This window comes from Carassius gibelio, chromosome A3 (genome assembly GCF_023724105.1).
Source record: "Carassius gibelio isolate Cgi1373 ecotype wild population from Czech Republic chromosome A3, carGib1.2-hapl.c, whole genome shotgun sequence".
NCBI lineage: Eukaryota > Metazoa > Chordata > Actinopteri > Cypriniformes > Cyprinidae > Carassius > Carassius gibelio.
In genome coordinates, this window is record NC_068373.1 from 26,061,291 (window position 1) to 26,079,243 (window position 17,953).

Here is a 17,953-nt window from a genome sequence, read left to right on the forward strand (position 1 = left end):
ATTAAATGTAGTAGGTCATCTCAAGGAGATTTGTTATAATTTCCATGCATCTCCAAAATAGCTTGCCCAGCTCCTGCAAATCCACCCCAAAATTCATAATTGATCGGTGATTGTTTGGTTGTTGTTTTTTTTAAAGACAAAACGTCATGACTAATGACTAGACTCACATGAAAATTATATCATGACAACACAGATCCTTTTAAATGCTTTTAAGAAACCTTCAAATACAAATCAGATATTGGTTAAAAAAAAAAAAAAAAAAAATATATATATAAAATATTATTATTTCTTTCTCTGTGCTATGGTAAATGTCCTGTGACAGACATAAAATAAATAAAAATTCGGAACAATAACATTTAAGACGGCACCACATTCTTGTAATTTTAACATTTAAAACTTTATTGGAATGATACATGTTGCAAAATATTATTCTGTGTATTTGTTTTTAAACATACTCAATGTGTCCTACGGGTCTCCGTCAACTTCTCCAGAAGGTAATTAAGACTGTTAAAGGCAGAGAATATACAGTATTGTTTCCCGAGAAGGTACAATAGACTACACCATCACCATACCCATGTCGGGAGGAAAGAGACTCCTGTTACTGAAAATACACTTAGAAAATATGCAAAAGTAAATCAAATGTTTTCCTCATGATTTTTTTAAAAGCAAATAGAAGAGTGTAGGAAACTGGATGTGTACAAAGGCAAACTGTATCATGGACTGATGCGTGCACGCACACACGCACACGCACACACACACACACACACAAAAGATGACTGACAATGTGAATTAACAGATGAGTGGGAGACTGAAGGGATGTGTGACACCCATGTATTTGAAAGTAAGGGACGGGACCCAGAGAAAGAGGGACGACATATGAATACCGCCAAATATGTCACATATTTCCATGCTCTGACAAAAAATAAGGTGTAATGAAAGGTGCATGAGAGCCATAATTTCCCAAAAGTCACTGTTGCTTTTAACAGAACCCTTCCATAGTTCCTTCCACGATCAAGCTCAAAGAAGAGGGAAAAAAGCTCATGCAAAAGCCAACCTGTACATTATAACTCAGTGCACCAGTTAGAATAGGATAATCTTCCATTGCTTGTAGCGTCACAAGACCAGCGCAGCAATCTAAACGTACAGACACATTCTTTAAACACTGATTGTTTTGTTTTCCAGCCATTCAAACCAAGAGATGGAGCTGTTTCTCCTGTTTGTACACCCATTTTATGACAAAGTGTCCAGAAATGGGGCCCAGCAATCACCAGGCATTCAGGGAGAAGCGTCAGGGAGAGAAGATCTCAACCTACCATAATGTTTTGTGAAATATAAACTCCTGCCCTTTGCTCGTCTATGTTTCTAAAGCTACATCAGCACCCGAATGATCAAAAACGGACCCAATTTGGTGTGTTTTGGCTGTGGATCTGGCAGGCTACAGTGACAGAACATTTCCTGAGAGGGAAATTAACAGCAATTTGATCTTACGATGCAATTTAAATGGCATCACAGCCATTCAGTGTCCAATAGATATTTGTTATTAAAATTTTTTTTAACCTTGCACCAATCTGTAGTTTGCAAACATTCAGTAAAATTACCTTGCATTACTCATCATAACAAACCAAATATCGATTTTTGCATGAAATTGGCAACTAACGAACAGCTGAGCTATAAGCAATAGTTTGCATCTCAGTTTTAAAGGTGAAGCGTGTCAATTCTGCGCCACTAACAGCAGCAAAAAACACAATCAATTATATTGTAATATATTATGTAATTTCTGTTACTCAAACAGACTGCGGTTCAATTTGGTGCCACTATTGGCACAGAAGTCACACTTGACCTTTAAAATCGACTTAATTATTCATCAACACGAAACTTTTCAAGCATAACAAAATAAAATCTTTGCAATACACAACGCATTACTGCAAACTTCTGGAAACGTAAAAAAACAACAACAACAACAACGTGGGGACGTTTTGCTTTCAGATTGTCTTGCATTCTACAAAGTTACAGAGCAAGATAGAATGCGAACTAATTTTGATCAGATCATTGGACGATATTTTACGGCAGTAAATAATAATATAAAATACCCAACAACATCATCCACCAGGAACCCGGTGTGACCACAGAAACAGTGCTCTTCTTTAACATTTTCCTTTAAAAGCATCTTTAATGTATCGTCGAATCATAGCCATCTGTGAAAACCTGTAAAATAATGGATTTGGAGTTTCAAGTATGCTTACATGCTACAGATCTGAAATATTACGAAGTGTTCCGGTCTTATCAGTGGCTACTTTCAACACTGGCTTAAAATACACGGAATAATCAAGAGGATGACGAAAGTTGATCCAAATCAACAATATTTATACTAACCTGATTCTGCCTGATCCTAGAGCACTGTAGGAAATTAATACGCAATTAAACATTTGAAGGATGCTTGTGTGAGGCTCGAAATCCAAATGAGAAATGGGTGACGTGTCAAACAAAAAGCCAGATCTCTTGAATGCTTTAAGTGGGTTTGATTTGGTATTGGATGCTAATAGGTGCACAGGAAGTAAACATGATGTGGCAGGGTGGAGAACTACAGAGCAAGGACACCTTTGCTAATTAAAAATAAAATAAAAAAAAATTATGAATTGGGTAATTTTCAGAATTCAGTACCAGAACGTAACCTCTATGTCTCTGGAAAAACAAAAGTAGTAGTCACAAATATCCCCATACCAGCCAGCCACAGAGAAGTGACCGAATCTCTGCCCAGTGGACCCTGGCTACCAAACAAGAGGGAAAACATGAAAATGGACAAGTAACAAGAGACGAAGGATCTGAAAAGGCAACACTGCTGGCGTCTCTCTCAGGACTTTGTTCTTCTTCTCCCTCCATCTGTGTGTGAGGGCTCTGTGTTGTTGTTACCAGTTAAGGCTCAGTCCAGTCCATCACCATCACCACCCTGGAAAAACGTTTTCTTCTCTGTGTTGCCCCACATCTAATTTCTCTCCATCCCTCTCCTCCGCTGCTGCTTCTAGAATTCACCAAACTCCTTTCCACATTTCTCTGTGAAAGAGACCCGGATTTCTTCTTCATCGTAGTCGTCAAAGTTGCTGGTGTCACCAGGGCCTTTGCACTTAGGGATGAAAGGGGCTTCCACCTGGAAACAAAGACAAAATTGCATTCTGATGAAATATTATGAAGCCCATAATGTGTACTGATGATGAGGTCTTTATTAATGGAGATGACTTGAAGCTTGAGGAAATGGCGAGAACGTAATAAGAACCCAGTGTGATTGCGGTACCTTCTTCTGGTAGATTGCGATCCAGTCGGTGGTTGCAAACCATTTGTGGCCTTTGATGTCGTTGACGCCGTTCTTGAGGTTACCGAAGCGCTTCGTCAGATCTACCTGCAGCAGGTTTCTCAGCAGGTCCTTCAGGTCAGAGCTAAAATGTGAGGGGAAGCGGACCTAGAGAAAGATTAAGACACACCATCAGGGTTTGAAATTCACAAGCACCTTTACAAACAGACACGAGATTCAATCCACCAGAATGTCTTGTCGTAACTGACACAATGCTGTGACTGAATACTGAAGTTTAAAACGGTGTAGAAGACAGCATGTTGCACCCAAACCACAAAAACCAAAGAGAGCAGCAGCAAAAGACAGCAAGCCAAAACCTTTAGATGCCTCACAGCTCAAATTTAAACGTAAACTTTCATTTTCAAATTCATTTCTGCATCAAAACATATATTCGTGGCAATAAAAACACAATTTAAATATGCAATACGGTTTCTTAAAACATCACAATAACAACGAAATACTTTTTTCAGTTAAATGCTGGACGAAAATGTCCCCTGGTAAAACATTTTCAAAAACTTGAGTTAAACGTTAAAAGCAAAACACACACACACACACACAAGCTTACATGTCTGACTCTAGGTCAGCATTTTTTTGTATTATTTATATACTCATAGGTTTTATTAAAATTTTTAATTAACCGTTTTTAATTAAATTAAATGTTAAAAAATTTGATTTAGTTTTTTGGTTGATTTGTTTTGTTTCCATTTGTTTCCGTTTATTTCCAGTTACCATTATTGACTTTAAAGTTTCCCGTTACACAATATCTGCTAACATTGTTGACTTGATTGCACAGACACCATTGGAAGAGAAGTGAACTGAATCAACATTGAACTGACTTAAACTGACTGTTTTCTATTCTCCTCTCGAATTATCAGCAAATGCTTTTCCTGTTTAACACCGTGACGCTGCTTTGACTCAATATGTATTGTATAAAGTGCTATATAAATAAAGATGACTTGACTAATTTTAGTGCTTCAGCGTGAACTTATTTCATTTAGTTGTAAAGGCAACATTTCAATTTTTTTCTAAAAGTTTTGTCATCTAATATTTTATGATTTAATTTCACTTTTATTTCAGTTATCAGTTGATAGTTTTAGTTAACTATAATAACCCTGCTCTGAGTTACCCAAACCACAAAAAAAAAAAAAAAACCTTCAAGACACAAGATATGTTTTAGTATTCTTTTTTTTTTTTTTACTTCTGGAGTAAATGGAGATTTAATACTAATCACGGAACTGGCTTTATTGATGAGATGCACATGACAATCGCAGCAATTAATTGCACAGCCCTATATAGCATCAAATAATAGTCAAATAATCCCAGTGCAGTGCGCTCACCTTCCCAGAAACAATCTTCTCGTAGATCTGGATGGGTTGGTCGGCAAAGAACGGAGGGTAACCGGCAGCCATTTCATAGATCAGCACTCCCAGAGCCCACCAGTCCACTGCTTTATTATAACCCTGAGAAACACAGAGAGCTGGAGTCATGCGGAAATGGTTTAAACTGCAGTTAAGACAAGAACAGCAGCTTTGGTACTCACTTTACTGAGGATGATTTCTGGCGCCAGGTACTCAGGTGTGCCACACAGTGTCCAGGTCCTGCCCTTTACACGTTTAGCAAACCCAAAATCTGTTACCTGAGAAAACAGCAAGAATGAGGATAAATATTGCATAGGTGAAAAACAGCCCTGTATGGCCTTAAACAGTGACTCAGACACAAGGCAGCTGTATTCTTTGCAGTCATGTGACATTCTTGGAGCTGCTATCATTAGATTTCAAGAAGTGATCGTGAGTTTACCTGTATGTAGCCCTGCTGGTCTATGAGCAGGTTTTCAGGCTTCAGATCTCGGTAGATAAGATCGAGTGAGTGAAGGTATTCAAAGGTCAGAACTATCTGGGCGGCGTAGAATCGGGCGTGAGGCTCACTGCACCAGACAGAGACACAGAGGTCATCGGACATGCACACACACTCACTATACAAGAATGAGATGATTAAATAGTTTTAGACCGGTCACGTATCAGGACACTGCTGCCACTGTTTGACTTGTTATATCAACTACCCTAAAATAACATCAGTAACTGAACTGAAAAAAAAAATAAATAAAAAATAATCGTAATGTGAATCTGCAAGTATTTTAGTTATGTGCCATTTCTGGTCAAGAACCATGCACTTAGACAGAATTGATCCTTTAAATGTAATCCTTTCAGTGGATGTGTGATAATAATAACAGAAACTATAGATCTGGCAATATGCAAAAGAACCCATTCACCTGTTGCAGTCTCAATGACCGTTATGCAATGCGTCAGGTGATTATATAATGATAATAATTTAGACGGGCCGGATCAAATTGTAACTGAAATGTTTGAAGCAAAAGTGGAAGTAAATTAAGAACTTGTGAATGATGCATTTGAAAAGTCTGGCAAGTGACAATTTGGCCTCGACAGTGCATCTCAGTAAATTCAGTCAGTGTAGTTTCATAATATTTATTGCAAAAATCACTGTCAGCAAAAACGCAGCGCTGCTCAAGATTTGACTAATAAATCTCTAATCCGGTTTTCTTTCGAGTTCGATGCCGTTTCAGATTTGTGTGTTGTCATATGAATGTGGCACAATTTGTAGTACGACGCCAAAAATAGGAGAAAAAGCAACAGATAGCAATGAATCCAAACATAATCTAAAATGATTTCAGAATCGTTAAGCGATATGAATAGAGAGAAGAAGAAACAACTCACCTGAAACGGCCGATTCTACGCAAGTGAGAGAACATCTCTCCTCCAGGAACATACTCCATTACCATATATAGGTTAGTATTATCCTACGTACAGGACACATGAAAGAAAAGAGCACAAAAGCATTGTGAAAAAAACAAAACACTAAATACCACTGACAAGTCTAAAACACAACTGCCTGTATGAGTCATTTTTTGTCACCTTTTTGGACTCTAATATGAAAGTGTACAAAGTAAAGAGCTTAAGTAACGGTGTGAAAGTGAAAAGCACATAACAGGCATAATTACAAGTATAAACATAGATGTATTGGTACAAAATGTGTCACACGACTAAACACGTGTCCATTTTCGGTCCACACTTACAAGGTTTCCGTTTTCAAATTTATCCACTTTAGAGTGCGTTTTCAAGAGCTCAGTTTTCATTTACAAAAGCACAGCGTAATGGTGTGGACAAGGCCAGAATAGCAGTATGCCTGTACTGTCATTTCCAATCAATTTAATGTGCGCTTGATGAATAAAAGGACTCCAAACTCATCTAAAGGCTGAAAGACTGATTGCTATATCATCCTTCTCCAAATATGCATGTATACACACACACACAGAGCTGGTACCTTGAACGAGTGCTCCAATCGCACGAGGAACGGGAAGCTGACGGCCTGCAGGATGCGTTTCTCATTCAGCGTGTGTTCTATCTGTTTCAGCTTCACCACCTGAAAGACACGAGAAGATGAGACACACACAGACACACACACACACAGATCTCAGCCCCGAAAGAGGCTTCTGAGAGAGGCTTGCCTTCTGTTTGTCGAGGATCTTCATGGCAAAATGCTGGCCTGATTCTTTGTGCTTGACTAGCATGACTCGTCCGAACGAGCCAGTGCCTAGAGTCTTCAACCTCTCGAAATGGTCCAGAGCTGCAGTGTTCTGTACAGCCAGAGAAATCATTGGTGAATACATACTGTGTTTTCAAAGACAAATCTGACTGTCCCTAATATCTATATGGTTTATCTAGAGCACAGTCAAACTAACTTGGCAGTGATTATTTCACTAATTATCTGAACGTTCGCTAACGAGATGAGCTACGGTTTAAGGTACGATTTTCAGAAATGTGAAATAAAGTAAATGAATCTCATTCACTAGATGTCAAATTTTGCTCCTGTTATTTCCTCAGGGTTTTTAGTTCAAAAGCGGTGTACTGAGAGAAAAGAAAAAAAAAACACACAGACTCCATTGTTATTAAGAAAAACAAACAGCAGGTCAGTTCACATTGTGTCCAGAAGGTGGCGCAATGCAACTCGCATGAACTCATAGGCTGACAAAAGTTATTGTGTGCAGTGCAGAAAATGGGATTAACTGACCTGTGCTGGGTTCTCCCATTTCTTTAGGAAATCTTCTTTGGCTTTAGCGAGAAACTCCTTAACTGAAAACGAAAAAAGGCAGAAATAATTTGTGTGTTATTATTTAATTATGTGCACAACAGAATTACATTGCACTTAGAGACATGCTAATGTACTACAAAAAAAAGAGGAGAAAGTCTGATACGATGTTGCCATTAGAATCTGTTAAAATGTCATAAAGTAGGGCCTGTTAAAACAGTCATGGCTGTGTGGCATTCAACATTAACCTTTTACAGCCCCTACAACACATTAAAGTCCAGAGTCGCTGGTCTGCCCTTATTTATGACAGCCATTTACGTCATGTTGTCAGCTGTGCTGCGTATGAGCTGCTGAATGCCTGGGAAGACTGCTGAGAACTGCTACTTTTTCTACATGCCACACTGCACACACAAACTGAATCTCATGAAAACATTTCACCCTTAATTAAAATTATTCTCATTATTCTGAATTGTGATCTTACTCAAATTTTATTACTTTACAAGTACATAAGCAGTTTGCAAGTATTACCAATGTTTACATTTTTTACAATTTCAAAAACAGGCATAACCAATTTTTTTTTCATATATTTTTTATGTTGATCAAAAAGTCTGAATTGATGGAATTCTGTAAGCCACATATGCAGGTCATTTAAAGGGACGGTTCACCCAAAAAGTTTAATTCTGTCATTAATTATGTCAATTAATTTTTATTTTCACCACACTATGAAAATCAACACTAAAGATAATTTTTTCAAAATATCTTCTTTAGTGTTCAACAGAAGAAAGAAACTCATACAGGTTTGGAACAGCATAAAAGTGAGTTAATGACGACATAATTTCCATTCTTGGGTGAACTATCCCTTTGACTTTCCATTTATTTACATCTTGAATCACATTTGACACTATTTTAGCTGAGCATCCTATAATTTGCTGCACTTCTTACATTTGCCCTTCTCCAATCAACTTTTTAATCAAAATACATTGGAATGGCCCATGTTACATCATAATTCAGATGTAAATATATTGTATAACATTGTGTGGAACATTGCTTCCATTGCTCCCTAATAAAGGACAATTAATGATACCTGTTTTTTCACAGAATGAATGAATTCTCTACAGTGATGTTATTTTGAACACACCCATTTTAATGCATCAGTCAGTTACTCAGAACAAGCAGCATGCATGTCATGTCAGTTGGGTCTGTTGTTTTTTTTTTATTACACTACTACATCCATAAGTAAATTATTTGTGTGCAAACTGTTGTGTTCAGAGCCTGTGGCAATCACTCTCATTGGCTGTTCAAGGTAAAGGTCTGTTCTAGTTTCCACTGTTGTTGAAACCACATCGACTGAGCTCATGTTATCTAATACTTCCTGAGCCCACCATGACAAAACAAGAGCTCAGACCCAAATCAATATCTTCTGACTCTCTCTCACTCTCTGTGTTTGTGTGTGTATCTACATGTGAGAAAAGTCACAGCATCATAATTTCTGCTTCAGAAAGAGTGAGGAAAAAAATCAGCAATCAGGTGAGCACCCCAATGAAGAACTACTTGAGCATTTCTCCCCCTTCTCTTTATAGGACTGTGTGGGAACGTTTAGACTACAGTCTCTTCCTCATTCCACACTACCAGTGCTCACTCCAGGGAAATGCAAGCTGTCGCAGCCACTGAGAAGATCCAACTGCTGCGCCCAGTGGAGACATCCAAAGAAATGCAGTTTGATTGCGGCCATTGAGGACTCTACTGCAGGACACACCCACGTGAAGCACTCTCAAAGTGCAATGCTTTTAAATCTGAAGAAGGGGCATTAAACGATCTCTCTTTGTGGTGAAAGAGCCAGACGGCGTAGAGCGAGGTTAGTCACACTCAAATCTACTGCCATTATCTCTAGTCCACAGGCTCCAGGCAGAGCCTGAGAGAGAGAGGGAGAGAGAGAGAGAGAGAAAGCCTCACCCCACAACTTCCCGTCAATTCCCCTGCCTTATTATCTCAGAGAGATTCAGGAGTGTCTCTCTCACACGCGCAGTGGCTGATGGGACTGCACACACTCCAGGGTCATATTTCTACTTCGTTTAGATTATCTGTAGAGGAACTACAGTAGAAGATAGAGGCAGCGGAGAGGACAGTGTCCAAAGTCCTCTGTCTAACTTGTTACTGATCCAATGCACCATAAAACTCGAAGAAGACTCAAAACATAGGTCAGGCTTCGGCTGCTTCACCATGCAAACAACGCGAAAGAAAAATCGAAGAATTACAACAGCGATACGTAAAAATATCCCTGATGCAATTTCACAAATGGCTCAGGATATGAATGATCCTTGCCTTTGTGCTGGCTTCCCTAACAATCGTGTGCCATGACTACCGGAGACTAATAACCAATTCCCACACAAAGTTAGTCTTGCCCTTACCGTCCACTAGAAGTGTGGGACCCTCCACTGCTCCTCCACCACTACTGCCTCCCCCTCCTCCCTCCACTGATCCTCCTGAAGAACGAGATTCCCGCTTCCCACCATGCCTCCTTGAACTTTTTCGGTCACACATGGGCCCTGCCGAGATGGTTCCTCCTTTCGCTTCTTCCTCACAGCATCAGGCTCACAGCCGTAGGCATCTTCCTAAGAGGTCTTCACACACTTGACCCTCGCATCCACTTCTGCTAAGAGCTACAGGTGTGCTTTCAACGCCGCTTTTGTCTCCACGTGTGACAAATGATTCTGTCTACTGATCCTGCTCTTCCTCGAGTGCCGAATGCTGAACTAAAGCCCTCGCTTTCTGCAGCTCCACTGTGCGGACATCACCCTGGTAAATCAATCCCCCTCATGCTCCATTTGTATCAATATTTATTCTGTACACAGTGCAATTCGACTCACCCTCAAGTGGAACACACACACGTAAAATGCAGGCACATACACAAACACACGCACTAGATTGATCCAAATAGGGACCTGGTCGCTTAGGGGAGGGGCAAACCTCTAACAGCAGTGCCTAGTCTAATGAAAAACATGGACAATAAATAGATTGCGTGGCAGTTCCTACCAACCTAAGCAAAGCAAAGAAATGGTAACTTATTATTGAAAGTGAAGAAAGTGCCCAGAAAAATTAAGCGGGCATAAAGGGTACTGCATTAAGTGCATCCCGTAACTCCCTCAAACCCTGGCTTTGTCCTCTAGTGGACAGAGTCCACAATTGATGAGTCAAATCAATCAGTGTGGCCCTCGGCTGCTGTTGCTCCCTCTGACGCACACCAGAGGGGTCGGCTAGTGGTGCATCGACAGCAAGAGCCCCGCTGTTCCCCACACACACACACACACACACATATATCCGAGAGCAGAACCCATTTGCAACCAGTGCAGCCTCAGGCCTGGCATTTTAGCCTCTTTCAGGGAATAAATGCAGTGGTACAGCAGCATGAGTAAGGCAGAGACACAGGAAGAGTCAGGGACAGATGGATTTAAAGACTGAGCCCAATGCAGCCACCCAGGCCAGGTGGAGACTCAAGGGACAGTGACACCTTTGGTAAGTCCCTCCCTCCTCCACGACCTCATTTCTCAAGACTATAGGTGCTTCTCTAGTCTCGGTATAATCTCTTTTCAGCTCTCAGATACTTGATACCCTTCCACGGGCTGACTTTTCGGATACAAAGTTGGTAAACATGGGGTATTTTAAGCAAATGTCCATGTGCCCTTGTGGGAAATTGAAATGAGACTTTTAAAAGCACATAAAAGTCAACCAAAGAGAATGTGAAAGAGTTGGCAAAAAAGGACTGATTTAACAGATGATATGAAGACACCGCCTGTAATACACGTCAAATTGCAAATCAAATGCTTGTAGGGCAAATCGCAAACTTCAAAAGAGTCTGGAGTCTGATGCTAGACATCGGAGTGGATAAGAGCAGCATGAACAGGTAAAGCCGTTAGCATTAGTTCGTAATTCAGACTGGCAGGAACAGCAGAACACTGGGACCCCAACAAAGGGGGACACACTGACAGGTTTCCCAGGAGACAGAAAGCCAGCTTCCCTGGAACTCCTGTATGACGCAGTCAATGCCAGGCAACAGCACAAACATTAGAAGATGAATAAAAAGGGCTTTGTACCCAGGATGCGCGTGTCCGCAGTCCCACATCTATCCCCGAAGCAGAGCGAAAGGTGCTAATCTAAACACGATCTCAAGATCAACCATGACTTACATCTACAACATCCTTTCTGTTTAACCCAAATCCCTTTTTGATCCCATTATGAAAAACAACTATCATTCGTGGTCACCCAATAAGGCAATATTAACATCTAGAGAAGAGGATAATCAAAACATTTAATGAAAATGAAACTAATTTCTAAAATAGACTGTTTTAAACAACATTTACTTAAATGTAAAACTGAACAGTCTATCCTCCATTGGCTAGACCTTAAATGGTCAAATATAAACCTGGTTGAAATATCATTATCCATAATCAAAGGTGAATTATTCAAGATGATTATCGGTTGATCTCACACACTCATTTTGGAGTCTTCCTTATAGATCAGATGGGGAGGTAAGCCCTTTAGATATGCAGGTTTCTCCTCCTCCTTTGCCAAGCCACGCCTTCCACGGTTATATCCAAACACTCACGGTGCCAGCAGCCTTAACGCACATAATGCCTCAGGTCAGTCACTCACTCCAGCAAAAGGCCTCCGACTCATCCTGGGACTGGTAGTAGCCGCCCTCCCCACCGGTAGAGTCTCCGAGACAGGGACCGGCCCGCTGGAACAACCTCTCTGCCAACCTCTGCAGCACTGACATGGTAGAAAGCTGTGAAAGCAAGCGCGGTGTAGAGGCATCCGACTTTGTACGGCTGTGTTCCCAAACTCTTTTGACAAAACAAAAGATAGGGTCACTTCTTGTATGAGACTCTTCTATTTTGACCTCTCTGATGATTCAGGACTCAGGGCAGGCAGGGCTGAACCTTCTCCGTTTCCTTGCCTTCCTGTGTTGGGCTTACACACCCAGTTTCCTCCCGTGGGGTTCTTTGAACAGTCGGAGACCACAGCCCACCTTTGCATTAACCCTTACTGCTGTACCTCGATCTGATCCACAGCATTGTCTGCCATGTTGTCCTCTCTTGTCCGTGCACACCATAAAATATGTCCCTCCCCGGCTTGTGGCCCCGGATGGCAGCCTGCACCTGTCTCTAGGGATCAGGGCGGTCCACCGGCGATGGAGCAGATATGGATGTGAAGCATGGCATGAATAAAGCCCCTCATTCTGACCAGGGGAGGGAGCACTTAAGCCCACCATGAAAAAAAACCTCAGTTTTTGCAATTGAATGTATCAAGCATATTCAAATGACATGCAGTCACATGCAAATAGAAATCCACTCTTCACACATAGATTCTAGCAGCAGCATGCCACTGAGATCCATTTCACACATATCCGTTTCACCAACGCCAACTACGCCTTATCCAGGCTAGGCTTAAAAGGTGCCTTGAAAGGTTTGATATGGCAGAGTATACTGGGTAGTTAACAAATTACATGTAGTTGAACTTTTTTCCAACATCAACATAGTTCACCCAAAATCATTCACTTAGCTTCATGTAATTTCAAATTAGTTTGCTTTTTTATCCCATTATGGTTTTTCACCATGTTGAATGAACTTTTGACCCATACTTCGAATTCGTGCTCTGCATTTAACCCATCAAAAGTGCACACACACAGCAGTGAACACACACACAGTGGGCAGCCATTTATGCTGTGGCGCCCGGGGAGCAGTTGGGGGTTCGGTGCCTTTCTCTAGGGCACCTCAGACATGGTATTGCAGGACCAAGATTCGAACCCACAACCCTAGGGTTAGGAGTCAAACTCTCTAACTACTAGGCCACGACGGGTCATTTTAAAGTTTCTGAAAACGACTCTCAACTAAGCTCCTTTAATAAGCTCCTTCTTTCTAGAACTTCACATTTTTCTAAGCACTAACACTTTCAATACTTCAAGCTGATTTGGTTGGGTGATCCCGAAGAGATTCTTTTATCAAGATTCTCATTTAATGGGCCATGTTATGATTTTATGTAGATATTAGTGGCTAATCCAGTAAATTCAATTAATGAGCCTCCTCTTATTTCTCTTTTCAAGAGGAATGCAAGTCAAAAGATGATTATTCATAATCACATTGGATATAAGAGTAAACCGAGGCAAGCTAGTATCATAAAACAGAAAATTCTGAATACATTCTGATTGGATGAATCATGTTTTTAATGTTAATGAATACCTATGACATCAGACAAATTTTAGATTGTTGTTGCAAAACAACTAAACTCTGTTATTTGTCTAACGAACACCCCTTAGTAAGTTCTACTTTGCTAACACACTGGATTTTCTGATTACTTCATTTTACCCTATCATTTTCACGTTAATAATGTATACCAGACTCACTGCTTACCATGCTGTCAGTACCGTGACAAACGGCAAAGTCTCTACCAGTTAAAAGTATTTTGCTGTCGCACTTTGTTTAAAATAAAACATCCCACCCATCCCTAGCAGGCAAAAACCGCTTCTAAAATGAAGGAATATCCTGGAGACATCTGATGCTGCGATTCAGAACTCACAAGAGAGCAGAAGCGAAGCAAACTTTTGCAACAGGAAAAGAGAGAGAGCAAAGAAATGACATCGCCTGAAGATGCAAACAGAAGGCCACACACAAAGTGGTCTTGTTCATAACAGTGGTCATCACATGATGTTCAAGAGACTGTTCAACGTCAACACTCCAGGCTTGCTGGATCACACAGGCTGCATCATATGACCCCGCCTCCACGACTTTACCAGCCCACACCTCCTCCTCCTCCTCCTCGCATCGGTTCCCAAGTGCTCTCTGAAGACTCATGGCAGGACTGTGTTTATGTTTCGGGTCCTCTTCACTCACATCCCCCTCAGAAATACAATTATTGCTGGTTTGACTTTTGGGGTCAGAGATTCTTTTCTCATGAAACCCATTGCGGCTGGTGAATAAGGGCTCCTTTTCTTGGCTGTTCCTGGAACCAGTAATGAGGGATGGATTCAACTCTTAAAAAAAAAAAAAAGAGAACTGCACCCAGGAAGATTGTCTGTTATTTTATTATAGTTTAAAAGGCAGTTCATGTTTTCAACTGCCAAATAAACAAACAGTTCTAACTCTTACAGTTATTGCTCTCTAATAATAATAATAGTAGGACATGGCAAGCATGCAATTCACAGGTAAACAACAAGCAAAATCTTTAGAGGACATTATTCTTGCATCTCCTCCTTGCAAAAGTTTTGCATTCATGATACTCTTCCAAAGAAGAGCACAAGGACTTCTCGCAAAAACTAAAGAATACACTCTTAAAATTAAAAGTCCTTTGCTGGCATCTGAGGTTCGATGAAGAACATTCCATTCATTTCACAGAAACCTTAAAGTGCACTAAAGGTTCTTTGTAGTGGGGGGGAAAAAATATTTAAATTATGCTGATCTTCAAACTAAGAAGAGTAGTTTTTTTTAGGAACAATTAACTGAAAGGTGCTGTGAGGAACCCAAATTAAGTTCTTCTATGGCACTGTGAATCCCCAAACTTATGGAATCTTAATTTCTAAGTGTAGTTTACTTTGTGTCTTCTGTGGAATATTAAAGAAGTTCCAAGCCAACAAGCAAAGTAACTTCTCCACAACATCAATATTTTGAAAACTTTGAATAGCTTACTCTGACAAACAGACTCAAATATAAAAGTGATTATTATTAGTCTTGCCTTCTACCACAGTTATCATTCATACCAAATTCCAAATATTTTAGCTTGGCACTTTAATCTGACATGACAAACCAATGGCGCTTGCCATAACTGATGTTAAACCTATAAAAGTGTCTTCATATGACATACTTGAATATAGGCCCTGTGCGGCGACGAATTAGATCTGAGATCTGCGACAGAGGCAAAGATTTTCAGTGAATAAATAAGCCTTACGGACTGGATTCATGGTGATTTATTACAACTGTGGAGTTTAACACCCCTAGGTTTCCATTCTTAGCATGGAGAGGAGCAGCTTGGACATACTTCAAAGTATCTTTCACGTTCAGTAAAGTGCATGCAGGTTTTGAATGACATGAGGGGTGGGTAAAAGATAACAAAATTGGATTTTTGGGCAAAATATTTCTTGTAAAAAAGTAATACATATTAATTTGTTGTAATATGGAGATAGAATGAATGCATTTGACAATCATCGCAACCAACAAATGTGTTCTAAATGGTTCATGGCTTGTGCCACATAATCGAAAGAGGCTGGAGAGATTCACCAAAACTTCCTGACAATCTCAAGTGTTTACACAAAAGAATCCTTGAAAACTCTTCCCTAGATTCACTCGGCCAGTCATGTCTCACGCAGAAAACAGAAGCCCATTTTCATACTTTTGCACTGCTGTATCAAGTAAACATAAAATAATGCTTTAAAATAACACCGCTAACGTTAAATCTAGAAGGTAGTGATATTTGTCAGGAGGTCATTAAACTGTTGTCACTACTTGCAGAGGAAGTGAATAATCTGAATGTGAAAAAGTAGATATTGCTTTGCGATTGGTTTGATATCCAGACTAGCTCTCGGTGTCATAATCAAGGACACCCTGCGTTTGACAATCACTTTCAACTCTAACATGTCAAAACGATTTAGGAGAACAGGGCCTTTATTAGAAGAGCATATAGTATCCTGGGATACTTAAAGAGGTAATTTAGTGACCATCATAGTGCTATCAACCCCACATGACTTTTCTCCCGTGAAGTACACAAAAGAGATATTATGAACAGACAGCCTTCGTCACTATATTTTTACATAACGTTAGTTGGAAAGTTAATGCGACATCGTCTTCCTCTGAGCTCCACAGAAGAAAGTTAACTCTTGCAGGTTTATTAAGGCATGCGCGTGAGTAAATAGTAACGTTAGATCCGTCATTTTGGGGTGAACTATACCTTTAACTATGATGTCAGATCATGTCAAGTCACTCATTCAATGGAAATGAATGGCCAAGATCAGTTCAAGCAGGAGGTCCACTATGCTTTGAAGCCCAGCCTGAGTGTGACTAATTCAAGTAAACACACAAGCACTTACCGCTCTCCATCTCATTGCCCTTGTTCTTGGAGGTGGGCGCGTTGCCCATGATTGCAGGTCAGGTATAACAGATCTAAATCGACTTTTTCTTTACGCCAACTGTCTTCAGACTCCGTCTCCTTACTGCTCATACAATTTCTTCGTCCGCTGCACTAGCTATGTCTGATCATAACTCGCTGGATCGCAGTGTGCTGTCAGATCAGTCTGGAGGTTGATAGTAACGCTAGCTGGTTAGTTGGTTAGCTAGCTAGCTAGCTAGCGAGCGAGCGCTAGCTAGCCAACAGTAGCTGTCTGGTTGCAGTGCTTCGGGTTCGTTAATGTCTCTCGGCTCTCCTGGGGTCTGTTGAAATATCACTAAGATGCCGTCTTCTTCTCTCGATCCTCTTCCTCGGTCTGCTAGCCCTCAGCGAGGCCCTCGACTTTCCTCTTGAGCGCCACGAGCCCTTGTTTTCACCGTCCGCGCGCGATTCCTGTCGCAGCACGCCGACTTGACAGTACCTTTTCGGTAGCCTGGTCGTTTGCTTGTTTATGTTGACGAAGCAATTCGGTCGTGTGCACTATGTAGTTCGCATAATTCGACAGTCAGACCCCTTCCATTAATCCCCTATCCACAGCTACAGGGAACTCCTGCTTCGGCGAGACCTACGCGATGCCCATTGGCCGTTATGCGTGTGACGCGCTGGCGAAGTGCGAAGCTGATTGGACAAGAGCTCAGCAATCCAATGCAGGGTGATCGATGATTGGCCAACCGATATCTTTCTGTACGATTTTATCCCACCCCCGCAAACTGGCAAATAACGTAATCTATTTTAATTTCTTTAATACAGGTTTCCTCTGTGCGCTTCCCGTCTTTGTTACCGGCCGCGCTATTTTCCTTTCTCAATACAGAGTCGGTTTCATTCACAGTCCTTTGGTGATCCTCCGCGGTTGGTTTGTTAGCGAAATGGCCGCGCAGACCCCTCCCGCTGGACTAATCCGTGATAGGCTGTATGACGTCAAGACGGTCTATTTTTAGAATGTTGGTCAGAATTTGAAAACGCGAACACTCTACGTCTATGGAATATTAAAACGGGGTCTGTCTTGTGCACAACAAACACGACGAAGTCATATATGCAGGTATATGCATTGCGTTTCGGCAACGAATGCGCGCGCTAGGATTTGTCGAGCAGGAAACGGAAAACGAGTCCCAACCAACCCAGTTTCGTGATGCACATGCATGAACAAGTTGCATGATTTACTGTGCATATCAACCGCAAATGCATGAAGGCCGTGCAACAACAAAGAGAGGCAAAACCCACAATGTGACACTCATGCTAACTAAACACAGATTAAAAAAAATATATAAAACACTACTTTAAGGTTGTCACAGATGCTGCAATAGTTCATGTTGCCAAGCAACAAGCAAGCTGCTTGTCTTACTCCAAACATGG

General features: G+C 40.9%; 1 protein-coding gene across 2 annotated transcripts; it reads right to left on the reverse strand.

Annotated features, from left to right (window-relative positions):
- Positions 1-372: 372 nt before the first annotated feature.
- Positions 373-17,463, reverse strand: LOC127953664 (cAMP-dependent protein kinase catalytic subunit alpha). Of its 2 annotated transcripts, none has more exons than XM_052552935.1 (10): positions 16,524-17,463; positions 7,433-7,494; positions 6,870-6,998; positions 6,686-6,784; positions 6,079-6,161; positions 5,144-5,270; positions 4,887-4,982; positions 4,684-4,806; positions 3,290-3,454; positions 373-3,145 (listed from the first exon to the last, which is right to left on the reverse strand). In XM_052552935.1, exons 1-10 carry the CDS (start codon positions 16,570-16,572, stop codon positions 3,020-3,022), a joined length of 1,059 nt encoding a protein of 352 aa, XP_052408895.1. In that variant the 5' UTR covers positions 16,573-17,463; the 3' UTR covers positions 373-3,019. The 2 variants fall into 2 exon arrangements, with proteins under 2 accessions (XP_052408895.1, XP_052408886.1); XM_052552926.1 differs by lacking the exon at positions 16,524-17,463 and adding an exon at positions 9,859-10,212.
- Positions 17,464-17,953: the final 490 nt, after the last annotated feature.

What these genes read in the sequence shown, in the direction of transcription:
- LOC127953664 (XM_052552926.1), bottom strand. Translation starts at nt 9,991, where the DNA reads ATGTGTGACCGAAAAAGTTCAAGGAGGCATGGTGGGAAGCGGGAATCT. An exon ending in CGTAGAATCGGCCGTTTCAG is followed by an intron (nt 5,271 to 6,078) that starts GTGAGTTGTTTC and finishes TGTCTGGTGCAG; the next exon opens with TGAGCCTCACGCCCGATTCT. An exon ending in ACCAGCAGGGCTACATACAG is followed by an intron (nt 4,983 to 5,143) that starts GTAAACTCACGA and finishes CTGTTTTCTCAG; the next exon opens with GTAACAGATTTTGGGTTTGC.